This window comes from Lampetra fluviatilis, chromosome 54 (assembly GCF_964198595.1).
Source record: "Lampetra fluviatilis chromosome 54, kcLamFluv1.1, whole genome shotgun sequence".
Taxonomy (NCBI): domain Eukaryota; kingdom Metazoa; phylum Chordata; class Hyperoartia; order Petromyzontiformes; family Petromyzontidae; genus Lampetra; species Lampetra fluviatilis.
The window spans coordinates 272,898-289,963 of record NC_136328.1 but is presented as its reverse complement, the minus strand read 5'-3'; the positions used below and the strand labels follow the sequence as shown (position 1 = coordinate 289,963).

Here is a 17,066-nt window from a genome sequence, read left to right as displayed (position 1 = left end):
GCACCTGGAACAAATCTCCCTTCTCGCTCGCCACCGGGGTCAATGAACTGTTGCGGTGGCCCCCTTTACTGCCAAGCAAGTGAAACACTTCGCACGTGATGGAAACCAACAAGCAGAGCTGGTCTCTGGGTGCTTCGACTCCCGGGTAGGGTGCAGAGTGCTGCTCGTGATACAGGGGACCTTTGCAAGGACTTCTCTGGCCGTGGAAGCACGCGACCGCCCAAGGGATGGCGCATGGCGGAGCCAGGACCCATTCAATAAGAATAAAGCAACATCCACAAGTTGACCCGAAATTAATACTCATCCAGACCACAGGCTAAAAATAACTTAACATACGACTGCTTTGTCGTTTCGACCACCAGTTGAGAAAACGTCGCTATCCCACCAAATATGTATGATTAATTATTGCTGTTAGGAAGTGCTAACAGGCACAAACTGGTCTATAGTTGTGTCAGTTTGTTTTCTTCCAATAGCGGATGTTGATGTAAAGGAAAAGCTGTCCTTTTACACGGATTTGGACGAGCCAGATGGTTGTGTCAGGAGTAGCGGAGTGTTGAATCATCGCGATGATGCCTCTTCCTTCGTGTTCGTGAATCGAGCATGGAGTCCAAGTTTATGTTCCATGGTTCTGTTCTGTTCAGTATTATTGCTTCTGGTTGGGGATAGCCACATTTTCTCAACTCTTTGGAATCGGTGACTAAATGTCCACATTCAGTTCTTGAGATGGTGGTCTCGAGAAGGCCGAGAGCTTTTGCACGTGCATCGCTGCATCACCCGTGCCCTGCGTTGTAAAATAAATTTGTTTGCGGTCGGTATGAATGTTTCTGTTGCGATGGGGTTCCTCCTTATCCTCACTGTAGCTCGAGGCTCAGCGGCACCGCCTGCAAAGGCCCGCGTGTCACCATCCCCCGTGGTCACCGGTGCCCGTCGCCTAGGCCCAGGCTGGGTCGTCCAGCGGGACACCGTCCGCGAGGGCGATTTTCCACCCTCTGGATCACATTTCGCAGGCCAACTCCTCGCCACGCCGCCATCAAGCCAGGATAAAAATGTAACGTGAAACTTTGCAAGGCCGGGACATTTGATACCGTAGATCAAGTCCAAAGTTCAACCCCATTGATGTTCGTACTCGTTTGAAGCTGCAGGATAACACGGATATTCTACACTCATGATGTAGCAGCTTTACTTCATGAGTTACCATACAGGGCAGATCTACGCAACCTGCTCTATCACCTAGCTGCAATTGGAGGTCATTCAGCCACGACTCTTAATTGTGAATTTCTCGCCATTATGCACATTTCTGATCCTCGTTCTCTGACCACGTGGCCGGAGATCAACCGTGAGGGTGGATGTACGGCTCGGCAGACCCCACCATTTAATGCGAGGGCGTTGGCTTAAAGTGGCGGTCGAGGTCCTGCAGCAGCGCGGTGAAGCGCGTGCGGGGTTGCAGCGAGGCACGGTGTCCGCTCTGCAGTGGAGGTCTGAAGCTATCACCCTCCACAGCAGTCCATGGGACACTGGGCGCTCAAATGTAAGCATCATCATCCACCACCAATTGATCTGCAAAAGAGGCAATGGACCTCAATGGGAAATCTACAATCTAGCATCTTCACCTAAATTTGATCGTGAGAATGAGCAGAGCCATGCGAGCCTGACGAAGAGCGAAGCCACTCACCTTGTACGGATCGGAGGCGCAGACGCTGACAAACAATTGGAACAGATATGAGCAGTGTGAAGAGGGAGAAGCGCGGAGGGAGAAGCACGGAGGGAGAAGCGCGGAGGGAGAAGCGCGGAGGGAGAAGCGCGGAGGGAGCAGCGTGGAGGGAGCAGCGTGGAGGGAGAAGCGCGGAGAGAGCAGCGTGGAGGGAGCAGCGTGGAGGGAGAAGCGCGGAGGGAGCAGCGCGGAGGGAGAAGCGTGGAGGGAGAAGCGTGGAGGGAGAAGCGTGGAGGGAGAAGCGTGGAGGGAGCAGCGCGGAGGGAGAAGCGTGGAGGGAGAAGCGTGGAGGGAGAAGCGTGGAGGGAGAAGCGTGGAGGGAGAAGCGTGGAGGGAGCAGCGCGGAGGGAGAAGCGTGGAGGGAGAAGCGTGGAGGGAGCAGCGCGGAGGGAGAAGCGTGGAGGGAGAAGCGTGGAGGGAGAAGCGTGGAGGGAGAAGCGCGGAGGGAGCAGCGCGGAGGGAGAAGCGTGGAGGGAGAAGCGTGGAGGGAGAAGCGTGGAGGGAGAAGCGTGGAGGGAGAAGCGTGGAGGGAGCAGCGCGGAGGGAGAAGCGTGGAGGGAGAAGCGCGGAGGGAGAAGCGCGGAGGGAGCAGCGCGGAGGGAGAAGCGTGGAGGGAGAAGCGCGGAGGGAGAAGCGCGGAGGGAGAAGCGTGGAGGGAGAAGCGTGGATGGAGAAGCGCGGAGGGAGCAGCGTGGAGGGAGCAGCGTGGAGGGAGAAGCGCGGAGGGAGCAGCGCGGAGGGAGAAGCGTGGAGGGAGAAGCGTGGAGGGAGAAGCGCGGAGGGAGAATCACAGAGAGAAAAGTGTGGAGGGAGAAGCGTGGAGGGAGAAGCGTGGAGGGAGAATCACAGAGAGAGAAGTGTGGATGGAGAAGCGTGGAGGGAGAAGCGTGGAGGGAGAAGCGTGGAGGGAGAAGCGTGGAGGGAGAAGCGTGGAGGGAGAAGCGCGAAGGGAGAAGCGCGGAGGGAGCAGCGTGGAGGGAGCAGCGTGGAGGGAGCAGCGTGGAGGAAGAAGCGTGGAGGGAGAATCACAGAGGGAGCAGCGTGGAGGGAGAAGCGTGGAGGGAGCAGCGTGGAGGGAGAAGCGTGGAGGGAGAAGCGTGGAGGGAGAAGCGTGGAGGGAGAAGCGTGGAAGGAGAAGCGCGGAGGGAGAATCACAGAGGGAGAAGCCTGGAGGGAGCAGCGTGGAGAAAGAAGCGTGGAGGGAGCAGCGTGGAGGGAGAAGCGTGAAGGGAGAAGCGTGGAGGGAGCAGCGTGGAGGGAGAAGCGTGGAGGGAGAATCACAGAGGGAGAAGCCTGGAGGGAGCAGCGTGGAGGGAGAAGCGTGGAGGGAGCAGCGTGGAGGGAGAAGCGTGGAGGGAGAAGCGTGGAGGGAGAAGCGTGGAGGGAGAAGCGTGGAGGGAGAAGCGCGGAGGGAGAATCACAGAGAGAAAAGCGTGGAGGGAGAAGCGTGGAGGGAGAAGCGTGGAGGGAGAATCACAGAGAGAGAAGTGTGGAGGGAGAAGCGTGGAGGGAGAAGCGTGGAGGGAGAAGCGCGGAGGGAGAATCACAGAGAGAGAAGCGTGGAGGGAAAAGCGTGGAGGAAGAGGCGTGGAGGGAGCAGCGTGGAGGGAGAAGCGTGGAGGGAGAATCACAGAGGGAGAAGCCTGGAGGGAGCAGCGTGGAGGGAGAAGCGTGGAGGGAGCAGCGTGGAGGGAGCAGCGTGGAGGGAGAAGCCTGGAGGGAGCAGCGTGGAGGGAGAAGCGTGGAGGGAGCAGCGTGGAGGGAGCAGCGTGGAGGGAGAAGCGTGGAGGGAGAAGCGTGGAGGGAGAAGCGTGGAGGGAGCAGCGTGGAGGGAGAAGCGTGGAGGGAGAAGCGTGGAGGGAGAAGCGTGGAGGGAGAAGCGTGGAGGGAGAAGCGTGGAGGGAGAAGCGTGGAGGGAGAAGCGTGGAGGGAGAAGCGTGGAGGCAGAAGCGTGGAGGGAGCAGCGTGGAGGGAGAAGCGCCACTTGAAGCAACTCCGGCACAGGGTACGAATGCAAATCGGAGATTATTTTGAGCAGCAAGTCAAGTAAATTAGACGTCAATTTAGGTAGTGACACGGCTGTGACTGCAAAATATTTCCTTTCTCCAAACATTTTGACTATTTACCCTCGTAATACCTGTTTTTTATGCTTTCCAACAAAGGTTAATTAGGACTGCACGACCCTCCTGAAAGAATCTTGAGACCCGGAAAGGCTCTGCTGGGTAAACAAGTGCAGCAACAATGAATGTAACGCCAGCACTTTGTCCCGTTCAATGAAACGCACACTTCCTTCTGCTACTCAGGAGCTTTCACACCTCCCTCACGCCTCCTCCTTTCCACACCCATGGCTTCCCTCGCCCTCCCACGTGCTCCGTCTCCCCAGAGCGATCGCGCTCTCTCTCCCAGACCGAACCCCTCCTTCTCCAACTGCAAGCTGCTACCTCCTCCCACGAACCCACATCTGTCTCGCATCATCTGAGCTCTCTTAAAAATCCCCTGGTTTTACACAAAACTTTGCAATTACGCTCCCCATGGACCACACCTGTGGCCGTTAAGGAGCGCGGCACGTTTCTGGTTTTTCGGAGCGTGCTCCGCCCACCACCCCCCGCGCGCCCGTCTCCCCGTATCGCACGCGGCGCCTTTGAAGTGAGCTGTAGAGAGAGCAAGAATTTACACCGGGCCCGGTTGCGTTCGGCACCTGTGGCTATCGGTCTCGGCGCGTAACTCCGCCCGCCGCCTGTCACCGCCGCTGATGGAAACTCTCCGAAGCCAAGCCCTCTACACTTAACAAAGGGCTGCCAGCCGCTCTCCCAGTCGGAGGGTTGTGCAAGAGCGCCGGTGTCTCCAATGAGGCCGACGCGGTGTGGAGAGAGCACCTGGCGGCACGCGTGTGGTTGTTGGGAGAGTGGCGGCGCAGCGGTTAGAGCGCTGCTCGATGAAACCTGGCAACCCGAGTTCGATTCTCACTCGCGGCCGACACCGGTGACGATCATCTCAACTGGACCTGGGCCTCCCCGAGGTTAACTCGGCCTCAAATGAGTACCTGATGCTATGTGTAAACATGGCCAATATCATTGGGCGTGGTACTGGCCACCCTCCCCCTCGTGAGCCGTGCCGGCCTTCATAGGTGCTACTCAGCATTAGCCTTTGCCGCAACAGTCTGTTAAGGCTACACGGGGGATCTCTGTCTTCGTGGTTGGTAAAGCTGCCGAGCTGCTCTGCTCGTGAGTCATCGTGAGCGCTGCAGCCAATAAGTCGTACGCGTGAGCACGTGGGCGGCCTGCAGAGCGCCTCCAGCACCGCCTCGCGTGTCCCCTCTCCTCCACGCTGCTCTTCTGTTGCCAGCGCTATTTTTCACCAAACACTCGTGCCCAGAACATTTACAACCTTCGGCCTTTGAAATTCAGCTTCGTGGCCAAATTCTCCTCATTTCAACTACTTCTTTTAGCAGTTGGTGTGCAAACCACGTCACCTGTTCCACCAAATGTGCATTCAATCAACGCGGGATCCACATAGCAGCTACACCTCGCAAACTCATTTACCAAGTATCATTATATTTCTGTATTATTATTTAGGAGGTACTACCAGATTTTTACATGAGGGCAATGTTGTTGCTGTCTAATCCCAATTGAGCAATTCACAGGTAATTCTACCAACATTGGGATGTTTGACCAATACCAGTTACACAGTCTGTAATAGGAAACTGAAGAAGCTGTGCAGAACAGGGGGAGAACATACAACTCCATCATCTAGCAAGGCATCCAAGTCGGAGATGGAACCCGAGCACTTCTTGCTGCAAGGCACGAGCGCTTCCACTGCGTGTTCCTGCAACGATTCATTCTACTCAGGAGTGGTCAAACTCTTACGATGTATGCTTTGTGATTCTCGTAAAGAATTCATTTATTGTTATAACATCGTAGTTGATGTAGCACCTGCAGTGGCCGCAGGGTCACGTGAACAAATGACAAACACCCAAAGTTAACATCATCAACCCGGCACGATTGAGACGCGTCGCTGCGACCACAAACCCTGAACCCGTCCCAGCTCCCCACCCCAATACAGCCCCTTCCACGTGAGCCTAAGTCATGGAAACGAAACCCGACATCTCAACGGATACATTTCTCCGCCCTCTCAAAACCCACAAAGGCATTCAAAATACAGCCCACGGTTCTTGCAAAATGTAAATCTAATAAAGCTTCTCTTCCCTCCGATAGTGGGAGGTGGTGTGAATGGTTTAGCGGATAATGTTCCATTGCGTCTGGCATGTCACAGCTGATATATCATCCGTCTTAATTGCTACACAGCAGGTTTTCTGATGCCACTTTTTCGCTATTAATCAGAGTCTGTGATTGCATCACACAAGTAAAATTAGCAGGACAGGCTCGAGCGATTTGGTCACTCCCAGCAACTAGCAAAAGTTGTTTCCATTATTCTGGCCTTGATTGTTAAGTAAAAAAAGACACAAATTTGAAACACAGCACAGCAATTCTTTGCGAATCAGAGGTACAGGAAGGCGCAGACAAGCGCAAAGGAGGCCAGAACCGGCGCCAACAATTCCCCAAGCTCTGTGGTCCAGTATATATATTAACTATTTGTATTTTACCAGGTAAGGCCCACTGAGCTAGAAAGATCTTTTCAGAAGCAACCTGGCCACAAATGATAGCTCAACGAAGTGGCTTATCGTGTGGAAATGTATAGCAGCCAAATACTCTAAACGCACGTTGATTCTAAATGTGGAGGGAAAAACCTGAAAATCCGGACAATAATCCAGGCGACCATGGTGAAAACATGCCAACTCCAAATATACAGGTGTCAGGGTCGGGAGGGAGTTGAGATCTCCTCACCGTGGCACCCATATAGGGATGTTTGGCCAACTCCATTAATGAGTGACAGGAAACCGCAGAATGCGGAGAACCCCCACACGTGCAAGGGGACAAGATTCACTTCCCTTATGCATAAAAATACGGATGAACATTAACCAACTTGCTGCACTGCCATCACACCCTGGCAAGCCAGGTGGCGACCTCGCAGCCCAGCGGGAGCTTCCAGAGCACGCGCGTGAACCGCCAACCCTCGCCGCTGCCTCCACACGTGCTTGTTCACCCAATGGAGCCAAGTGAGCAGAGCCTCAAGACTCTTTCAGGAGGGTCCTGCGAAAGATGAGCAACAACGCCCCCTACTGCAAAAACTTGGCAGGACTCTCCCCGAGTCTTGAGCCCGAGCGACACTTTCCTGGGTGAAAAAGTGTAACCATAATGATATCACCCTCGTCCTAGCTGGAGCCGAGATTAATTCAACAAAACAGATATTGACGTGCAGACACCTACACGCGATCAAATCGCCATAAATGTGCTCGATCTCGTCACATCTCGGAAGCCAAGCAGGCATGAGCCTGGTTGGTACTTGATGGGTGATAACAAGGGCTAGCCAGGAATTGAAGGTGCGGGAGGCAATGAGGTGGGACCTGTTGAAACACCCGTTGATGGAATTGGCCAAACAACCCAATGCAGGACCGCCCTGAAAAAGTCTCGAGACTTGGTGAGGATTTCCTTACTAAATAACTGGCATGGCAATATTTTACAGAGTTCAATGAGCAAATCCTTCAACCCACGGTATTTTTCCCCGAACCGCCCCCTAAATTACGTGCACAAACTCGTGGAATCACGTGTGCTGCTCTTGGCCGTGCCAGCTGCTGCCCCCAAGCTAAAGCAGAAGATTTTCCAAGCCGTGGCGAGCAGCACAGTGGCAAATCATAATGTTAGTAGAGCCAGCGCCGCGCGCGGGCCAGGACGCGCCGCCCCCCCCCCCCCCCGCTTGTGCATGTGGAACGCATTTACCGCACATTCTTACACAGACTCAGCACGCTCTGCGTGGTGGGGGGGGGCGTAGCGCCAGTGCCGCAGCCAGGACTTGGCACCGGCGCAATGAGCGGCGAGCGGCTGTATTCAGCTCCCGCCCCGACGCTCAATCCAGTGGCATTCGGTATTTAGAGCTGATACGGGCCACCCCTAAGTCAACTGGGACGAAAATTAGCACTTGGTGAAGCTCTTTGGCCCTGGGTTAAAGCTGATCCATTGTGTCCTCGGGTGACCTCAAGGTGCTCGCGAAAGCATTTACGCCGAGGGTGCAGACGATTCAACGTTAGGGACACATCCATTTCTTAATATCGATCCTTAAGCAGCTATAAATAAAATCTGTAATGACGAGAAACCCCATAACAGAAACATTAAGGCAGCCTAGAAATGAACAGACTTATCCATACTCTTTGGTTCTTTCGGTAAAGTCACATAGGTATACAAATTAAATTAAATAAATCACGACGTTTCGGGCGCAACACAAGATTTAACAAATGCATGTGTTGCGCCCAAAACATCATGATTTATTTTATTTTTCTACCCACGTGACTTTACAGAAAGAACCAAAGAGTATGGATTCCTGCAGTCACGAAAGCTTCAAATCAAGATTAGACTTATCCATAACAGAGGATTTTTTGGGTTAGATCGTGTAAATATCAATGTGTCGTTAAACCACCCGCCAATCAGTTCGATTTGTCAAGTAAACAGAACATACCGATTCGTTACGAGTACAGCACACCAATGTGTTGGAGAGTAAATCCAAAACATTTACAATTTGAGTACGACGTTTCACCAGTAATTACAACTAGCATCATCAGCCGACAGTCAGATTTGTGGAGAAATCCTCCTGAACAGATTTAACAAAGCACACACAGGTGTGCAGCACTGCACGTGCAAAACCTCTCGGCATCATCCAGAACACCAGCTCAAGACAACCGAATGGGTGGCCATTTTGTCGTTTAGACCTCACAGAGCTGCAAAACCGTGGCTGTCCCAGCCACAATACACGGATCGAATTGCATGTTGAGGCGCGATGGGGACAGCGCAACTCCTAAACCACTGGAGACCGATACACGCGGCCCGGCGTCTCTAGCGGGGACTGATTCGCCACTCCCCATCATGCCGAGCGCCGGATTCTCAGTCGCAGTTCAGCTCAGGCTGGAGCCGCTGGGTTGCTTCTAAAGAAGCACGAGGGGCTTAGCCGTGGCTCGGCTCAGCTCCATGGAAGTTCTGAGTGTGGTTGGGACCATGCTTAGAGCTGGCTCAAGTTGAGCACGGCTTTGAGCCAGCTCACTTGGGTCAGAGCCAAGCCTGCCCTGCACCATGACGAAGAATATGGGAGCCTTAATGTTCATGAGCCACTCATTAATTTGATTTCGTGACTGCAGGAATCCATACTCTTTGGTTCTTTCGGTAAAGTCACGAAGGTAGAAAATTAAATAGATCACGACGTTTCTGGCGCAACACAAGCGTCCGTCATCAGGTGGGAAAGCACGGCCTGCTACTGAGGCAGACTGTTTAAAAAAGGTTTGAAATGGGAGTAGCTCAAGGGTTATAAAGAAGTGGCCGGGGCTGGTGATGTTAATGTGAGAACTTAGCATGTAGCTGTAAGATAGAAGAGCGACTTCCTAAACGAGTGCACGGAAGTGGCTACATTAATGTGAGGGATTAGCATGATGATATGTTAGTGTGAGGGATTAGCATGATGATATGTTAATGTGAGGGATTAGCATGATGCTATGTTAGTGTGAGGGATTAGCATGATGATATGTTAATGTGAGGGATTAGCATGATGCTATGTTAGTGTGAGGGATTAGCATGATGATATGTTAATGTGAGGGATTAGCATGATGATATGTTAATGTGAGGGATTAGCATGATGATGCTATGTTAATGTGAGGGATTAGCATGATGTTATGTTAATGTGAGGGATTAGCATGATGATGCTATGTTAATGTGAGGGATTAGCATGATGTTATGTTAATGTGAAGGATTAGCATGATGATATGTTAATGTGAGGGATTAGCCTGATGATGCTATGTTAATGTGAGGGATTAGCATGATGTTATGTTAATGTGAGGGATTAGCATGATGATGCTATGTTAATGTGAGGGATTAGCATGATGTTATGTTAATGTGAAGGATTAGCATGATGATATGTTAATGTGAGGGATTAGCATGATGATGCTATGTTAATGTGAGGGATTAGCATGATGTTATGTTAATGTGAGGGATTAGCATGATGATGCTATGTTAATGTGAGGGATTAGCATGATGTTATGTTAATGTGAGGGGATTAGCATGATGATATGTTAATGTGAGGGATTAGCATGATGATGCTATGTTAATGTGAGGGATTAGCATGATGATGCTATGTTAATGTGAGGGATTAGCATGATGATGCTATGTTAATGTGAGGGATTAGCATGATGATGCTATGTTAATGTGAGGGATTAGCATGATGATGCTATGTTAATGTGAGGGATTAGCATGATGATGCTATGTTAATGTGAGGGATTAGCATGATGATATGTTAATGTGAGGGATTAGCATGATGATGTTATGTTAATGTGAAGGATTAGCATGATGATATATTAATGTGAGGGATTAGCATGATGATGCTATGTTAATGTGAGGGATTAGCATGATGATGCTATGTTAATGTGAGGGATTAGCATGATGATGCTATGTTAATGTGAGGGATTAGCATGATGATGCTATGTTAATGTGAGGGATTAGCATGATGATGCTATGTTAATGTGAGGGATTAGCATGATGTTATGTTAGTGTGAGGGATTAGCATGATGATATGTTAATGTGATGGATTAGCATGATGTTATGTTAATGTGAAGGATTAGCATGATGATATGTTAATGTGATGGATTAGCATGATGTTATGTTAATGTGAGGGATTAGCATGATGATGCTATGTTAATGTGAGGGATTAGCATGATGATATGTTAATGTGAGGGATTAGCATGATGATGTTATGTTAATGTGAAGGATTAGCATGATGATATGTTAATGTGAGGGATTAGCATGATGATGCTATGTTAATGTGAGGGATTAGCATGATGATGCTATGTTAATGTGAGGGATTAGCATGATGATGCTATGTTAATGTGAGGGATTAGTATGATGATGCTATGTTAATGTGAGGGATTAGCATGATGATGCTATGTTAATGTGAGGGATTAGCATGATGTTATGTTAGTGTGAGGGATTAGCATGATGATATGTTAATGTGATGGATTAGCATGATGTTATGTTAATGTGAAGGATTAGCATGATGATATGTTAATGTGATGGATTAGCATGATGTTATGTTAATGTGAGGGATTAGCATGATGATGCTATGTTAATGTGAGGGATTAGCATGATGATATGTTAATGTGATGGATTAGCATGATGTTATGTTAATGTGAGGGATTAGCATGATGATGCTATGTTAATGTGAGGGATTAGCATGATGTTATGTTAATGTGAAGGATTAGCATGATGATATGTTAATGTAATGGATTAGCATGATGTTATGTTAATGTGAGGGATTAGCATGATGATGCTATGTTAATGTGAGGGATTAGCATGATGATGCTATGTTAATGTGAGGGATTAGCATGATGATGCTATGTTAATGTGAGGGATTAGCATGATGATGCTATGTTAATGTGAGGGATTAGCATGATGATGCTATGTTAATGTGAGGGATTAGCATGATGATGCTATGTTAATGTGAGGGATTAGCATGATGATGCTATGTTAATGTGAGGGATTAGCATGATGATGCTATGTTAATATGAGGGATTAGTATGATGATATGTTAATGTGAGGATTAGCATGATGATGCTATGTTAATGTGAGGGATTAGCATGATGATATGTTAATGTGAGGGATTAGCATGATGATATGTTAATGTGAGGGATTAGCATGATGATATGTTAATGTGAGGATTAGCATGATGATATGTTAAAGTGAGGGATTAGCATGATGTCATGTTAATGTTTTCCCACCTGATGACGGACTCTTGTGTTGCGCCCGAAACGGCGTGATTTATTTTATTTTATACCTACGTGACTTTACCGAAAGAACCAAAGAGTATTAATTTGATTGTTTAACAATCAAATTAAGTAAAACTATGCACAAGACAGATTAAAATGGATACAAAATAGATGGTAAAAATGGGACAAAGAATTGATTCTTGAATCATATCATGGCTAAAAACAGCAAAAAAAGCACTATACAATGTAACCGGTAGTGGCCAAGACATCCCAATGCTGAGAGATCACGTGCAAATTACTCAATTGGGATTACACACATAGCAGCAACATTGCCCATCTACAACAACTTGGCAAGCCTCACCGAGTCGTGCATCTCAGTGAGGCTTTCCTGGGTAAACAAGCGTAATACTACCTATGGGAGGAAGCCGGGGAACTCAGAGGATAGCCATGCAGAACACGGGGAGAACATACAAACTTCACACAGAAAGACACCCAAGACGAGATTGGAACCCAGGTCCCCGTTGCTGCGAGGCACAGGTGCTAGCACTGAGCTGCCACCCTGTGACACAGGATTCCTCGCAAGATCTCCGTGGAATTAAATCAGTTTCACCATCGAGCTGGGCACCGGCGCCGCTCCCACGAGCCACCAGAGACGTTTTCAAAAGCGTCACTCGCAGCCTCCTTTCCTCTGCTCGGGCGCGCGCGGGCGGCCCCATCCCGGGCGCGGAGCGGACTAAGCGCATTACCACGTGGCGGCAGTGGAAACGCTGTGCAGCGCTGTGGAATTTCAACGCATTGAACCCAAGCAACAGACGTGATTCATGCCCATAAGGGGGCAGAGGGTAGGTGGGGTGGTGCAGACGCGCACTCCCATCCATCATCCTGCCTTGCCACGGACCCTGTCGTGTTACTACTTGAGTGACACCGCCTTTGATGGACTCGGTGCTTCAAAGTCTCTGGTCACACACACCTGCTCTTCACAACGTGACCGATCGACAAGGCTACGACGGGAAGCCACGAGTTGTACGAATGCGTGGACTTGAAGCCGGCTGACATTAGCAATGAGCAAGGACGAAGGGCAAATCAGACGATAGGGCGAAGGGGGTGGGGTGGGGGGGGGGTACGAGCGTGAGCAGCATAACCAACCGTCTCTCCTCAAGTGCTGATATCGCACGACCGTATCAGGACATCAATGGAATCAATAAAGTGGAGGCCTGGGTGTTCAGGCAAAAGCAAGTGGGCTTCAAACTGACGCCGTCTTGCATCCCTGCAAGTTCCACCAACCCACCGTGGCTCCTGTGCGTGGCTTCTTGCTGTGAGGTGCGTGAGAGTTACCGTTGCACTGCAGCCCCTTGATTTTTTTGTCATTTTTATTTTCACAATTTTTCCCAGTATCTTTTTAAACAAAAATCAGTAATAAATAGCAAATTCACTGTGTATTATAAAAGATAAGCCTGGAGTGGGTGAGGGTTGCAACTGAGAAAAATGCAAACACGTTTGTGATAAGGTAATGTGGGTGATATTACTCGGCAGTTAGCTGCTGACCGAGTCAAATAGGGCGAGATCCAGGAAGCCACAGGAACAATCTGGTCAGAATCACTGCATCACCTGACACGGCTTCTTCAACGGGTGTCACGACCGTGCTGTGGCCTGACCCAACAATCAATTACCAACCAAAACATCGGCCGTGAGAGCCGACGGAGGTGCGGTTATAGGAAATGCCATCGCTCTCCGATCCCGAGTTCCGCAGTGTGCGCGAGGTGTTCGTTCAGCACGTGCCGCTGTGCTCAGTGCGTCGTCATCGCTCGTGTGCACAGCTGCAGCATCAAAAGTAAATTAAGTGGCCTGAGATAGACGCGCCGCAGAGACATCCGACGGCAGGGGGGGGGGGGGGGGAGAGGATTTCCTTGTCGACGCATCTGGCCTGCATTACGAGGCTTTGTATTTCCAGTAGCAGGACCGAGAGCCAAGCTCCAACTCCCTCGCTGCTGCACCCCCCTCCTCCATCCCTCTCGCTCCATTCGCCCCGTTAATATCCGGCTCGGAGGTACATATTTTGCTCTTTCCGGGGCTCAATCCAAGCCCTATAAAATTATTACCAATGCTTGTTCTTTTTTGTTCATTGTAGACTTCTACAACTGGAACTAAACGAACCTGTGATGTTTCGATATTAGCCACAGTCCAAAAAAATGTACCTGTGATGAGTGCTCAAGCAGACACAAATCGCCAAACGTCACTGTCCGCACCAACAGCGTACAGTGCCGTACAGTGCCGTGCATGAAATTTGTGTCTTATGATGACCATCATTATTGTGCTCAAGGTTCATCTTCAGGAGGGTCCAGCCGTGTTTTCGCAGTAGGGGGAGATGATTGCTGCGGAGTGTAAAGTCCCAATTGAGTAATTTGCGGTGTCATTTTGGAATTTGGCAACATTTGTATGGTGACGCTGGCACAGTGGCCCACTCTTGCGAATGCCGTCAGGGAGATCTTTAGCGTCCGTTACGCATTAGACAGCATGTTAAGTACTGTTAATGCACCCGCAGTAATGACCAGGGCAGTCTTCCCGATTCGAACCTCGAACTTCTGCAACAAGCAGTGAACGTGCCGTCGCTGGGCCGCATCACCACCCGCAAAAACTGGGCACGACAGTGGATGGTTTCTAAAGCACAGAAATATTGACACACGCTTGTACCACGCTCACCTGATGATCAGGTCCTACCTGGTCAGGCGATGGCTCGGCTCGCCGTTGGTTGCTCTCCCCTGCACTACGGACGCAGTGGGGGAGCCCACAAAGCCCCCTCGGCCCACAAAGCCACTTCCCAGGACAATTTGGCCCAAAAAGGACATTTCACCAAGTTGTGACATTTGTGGTGTGTGGAGAAAGATGCAAATGAATATAACAGCGCAAGACGAGGAATAATCTCGATTTAGCTACAGATGAGTGGCTTGAGTTAACAAAGTAGGGCATTGCATGGACATCAGCTGTCAGCCTTGTCCAGACCACCATCTTAACAGAACAGAATATTTGTGACCATTTTTGGTAAGCAGCACAGAGTTGGTATTGAAGGCTAAACTTGCAAAGCAGGATACATTTTACAAACAAAAACGAGCGGAGTGATAGTGGGGGGACCTCACCTCCTCATCAGATGTGTCGTGTTCATATTCATCCACCGCCGGCTTCTGATTGGCTGCTTCGACCGGAGTCGCAGAAGGCAATGTTGCACTACTCGAACCATCTCCTTGCTGCTCCTGAACACAGGGAAGGAGGACAGGGGATGAACGTCATCTCATTTACACGACAACAGCAAGAGTAAGTTTCCCATACTGGGCTTGGATGATCGGAGTGAAACCAAACCAGATACCAATCGTCATCATCACCCACGAGGCAGGATGGCAGCGCAATGGTAACACTTGTGCCTCACAGCCAGAAGGACCTGGGTTCGATTTCCAACTCAGGCAACTTTGATGTGTGGAGTTTGTTCTCCCACTGTTCTGCATGGGTTAACAACTTGGGGTCCTCTGGTTTCCTCCCAGAGCTAAACAAACATGAAATGAAACCAATATTGGCCAATATCCCAATGCTGAAAATTTACCCACAAATTAATCAATGGGAATTACGAATAGCAACATCGCCCCCTTCAGCGAACACTTAGCAGGAGTGCTGAAACAGTCTTGGGAGTCAACACGCATTACAACAAAGAATATGAACCCATCTCTAAATCCATCTTGCTCATGTGCTTGATTGGCTTCTAAACCGTCCATGATTCGCCACTCTGATTTTCAGGGATACGTTACAGGAATTGACAGCAAGCTAAAGGGTCTGTGATTCTTCAAATAAGGTCTCGCTCTCTTTAAATAGAAGAAAACCTGATACACCATTCCGTGATAGAGGCATTCAGTTATGTAGACATTTAGTGAATAGTTCATCTCACTCTGTGCCAGCACCTGGTCCCAATTCCTTGATGATGCCCACGATTGTATCTTGTCCTGGAACTCCTTGTTTTTATTCCACAAAGAGATTTTTGGGATCGCCCACGTAATGATGTCAAAATCTGTGTCGTGAAAAACCCTCCACCACCCAACACAAACAAACTGTCTCGTGTACAAGTGTTTATCGCAGAAATTGGCGTTGGTTCATCTCAACGGTGACTTGAACACCAATCTTGACAACCAAAGTCGTCAATGAAGAGATACACGATGTTTCATTTTAAATTGTTGTGAAACATCATCAGGATAAGAACCAGGAAGCCAGAATCACGGAGTCACCTGACCCTGCGTCTTCAATAGATTTTGTGTTGGGTGGTAGAGGAGTCTTAACGACACAAATTTTATCAGATCATTTTGTGGCCCAACCCGAGAACCAACTATGAATCATGATCGTGCCAGCGACAACCTGCATGTCAGGTTCAAAGGGTCGTGGTTACTTCTTCAAGTGCAACATCTGTAACACCCTCCTCCTCCCAACCTCGTAATGATCCACATAAGCTACTTCGTTGGGCTATAATTTGTGGCCAGGTCGCTTTAAAAAACAAAAAGCTATAAAGCTCAGTGGGCCTTACCGGGTAAAAAAGTTTTTTTTAGTTTCGTTTAGATTTCTTTCCTATGGTATATTACTATTACTAGCTTTACTACCCGGCTTCGCCCAGGACTTGGATTCACCACGCCCGGCCGCCTTTGTCTCCCCAGTGGCGATGTTCACACACCACACCAGTTACTCGTTTGGGGCTCAGTCGACCTAGGGGAGGCCCAGGACCAGTTCAAATAATCGTCACCGGTGGTGGCTGTGAGCGGGAATCGAACTCGGGTCGCTGGGTTCGAAACGCAGCGCGCGAATCGCTACGCAGTCGCTGCCACCACCACACACACAGGATAAAGACAAAGATCCCCCGTGTAGCCTGTGAGACTGTAGGGGGCAAGTGCTGTTAGCGAGCACCTATGAAGGCCGGCACAGCACACGAGGGGGTGGGTGGCCAGCACCACGCACGGCCGCCTTTGTCTCCTCGGTGGCGATGTTCACACACCACACCAGTTACTCGTTTGAGGCCGAGTCGACCTCGGGGAGGCCCAGGACCGGTTGAAATAATCGTCACCGGTGGTGACCGTGAGCGGGAATCGAACTTGGGTCGCCGGGTTCGTATCGCAGTGCGCTAACCACAACACTACCGCTCCCCCCACACACACAGACACACAGACAGCGCGCTAACCACTACACTACCGCTCCCCCCACACACACACACTTGCGCGCGGGTCCATAGGTACACATACACGTGCTTGCAGCACACACACAACTTTCAGGGTGCGTACGGCAGTAAAGGACTGAAATACTAAAGCAGCAATGCTGCACGAAGAACGCCTTAGACCTGCAACACATTTGTATGGCACTTTACTCGTGGAAGGTTGGGGGGGGGGATGCGTGATGTCAGCAGGCACACTGCGTTACGCTTCCGCATACGGGTCATATGACAGATGTGACGTCACAGCTCACTTGCCGTGCAAAATATAT

General features: G+C 50.0%; 1 protein-coding gene across 1 annotated transcript in view; it reads right to left on the bottom strand.

Annotated features, from left to right (window-relative positions):
* BOP1 (BOP1 ribosomal biogenesis factor) overlaps positions 1-17,066 on the bottom strand; it is a 57,829-nt gene that overhangs the window by 31,021 nt on the left and 9,742 nt on the right. The window contains exon 4 of the mRNA XM_078879474.1: positions 14,699-14,812. Within this exon, the coding sequence (XP_078735600.1) occupies positions 14,699-14,812 (114 nt within the window). The remainder of the gene's footprint in view (positions 1-14,698; positions 14,813-17,066) is intronic.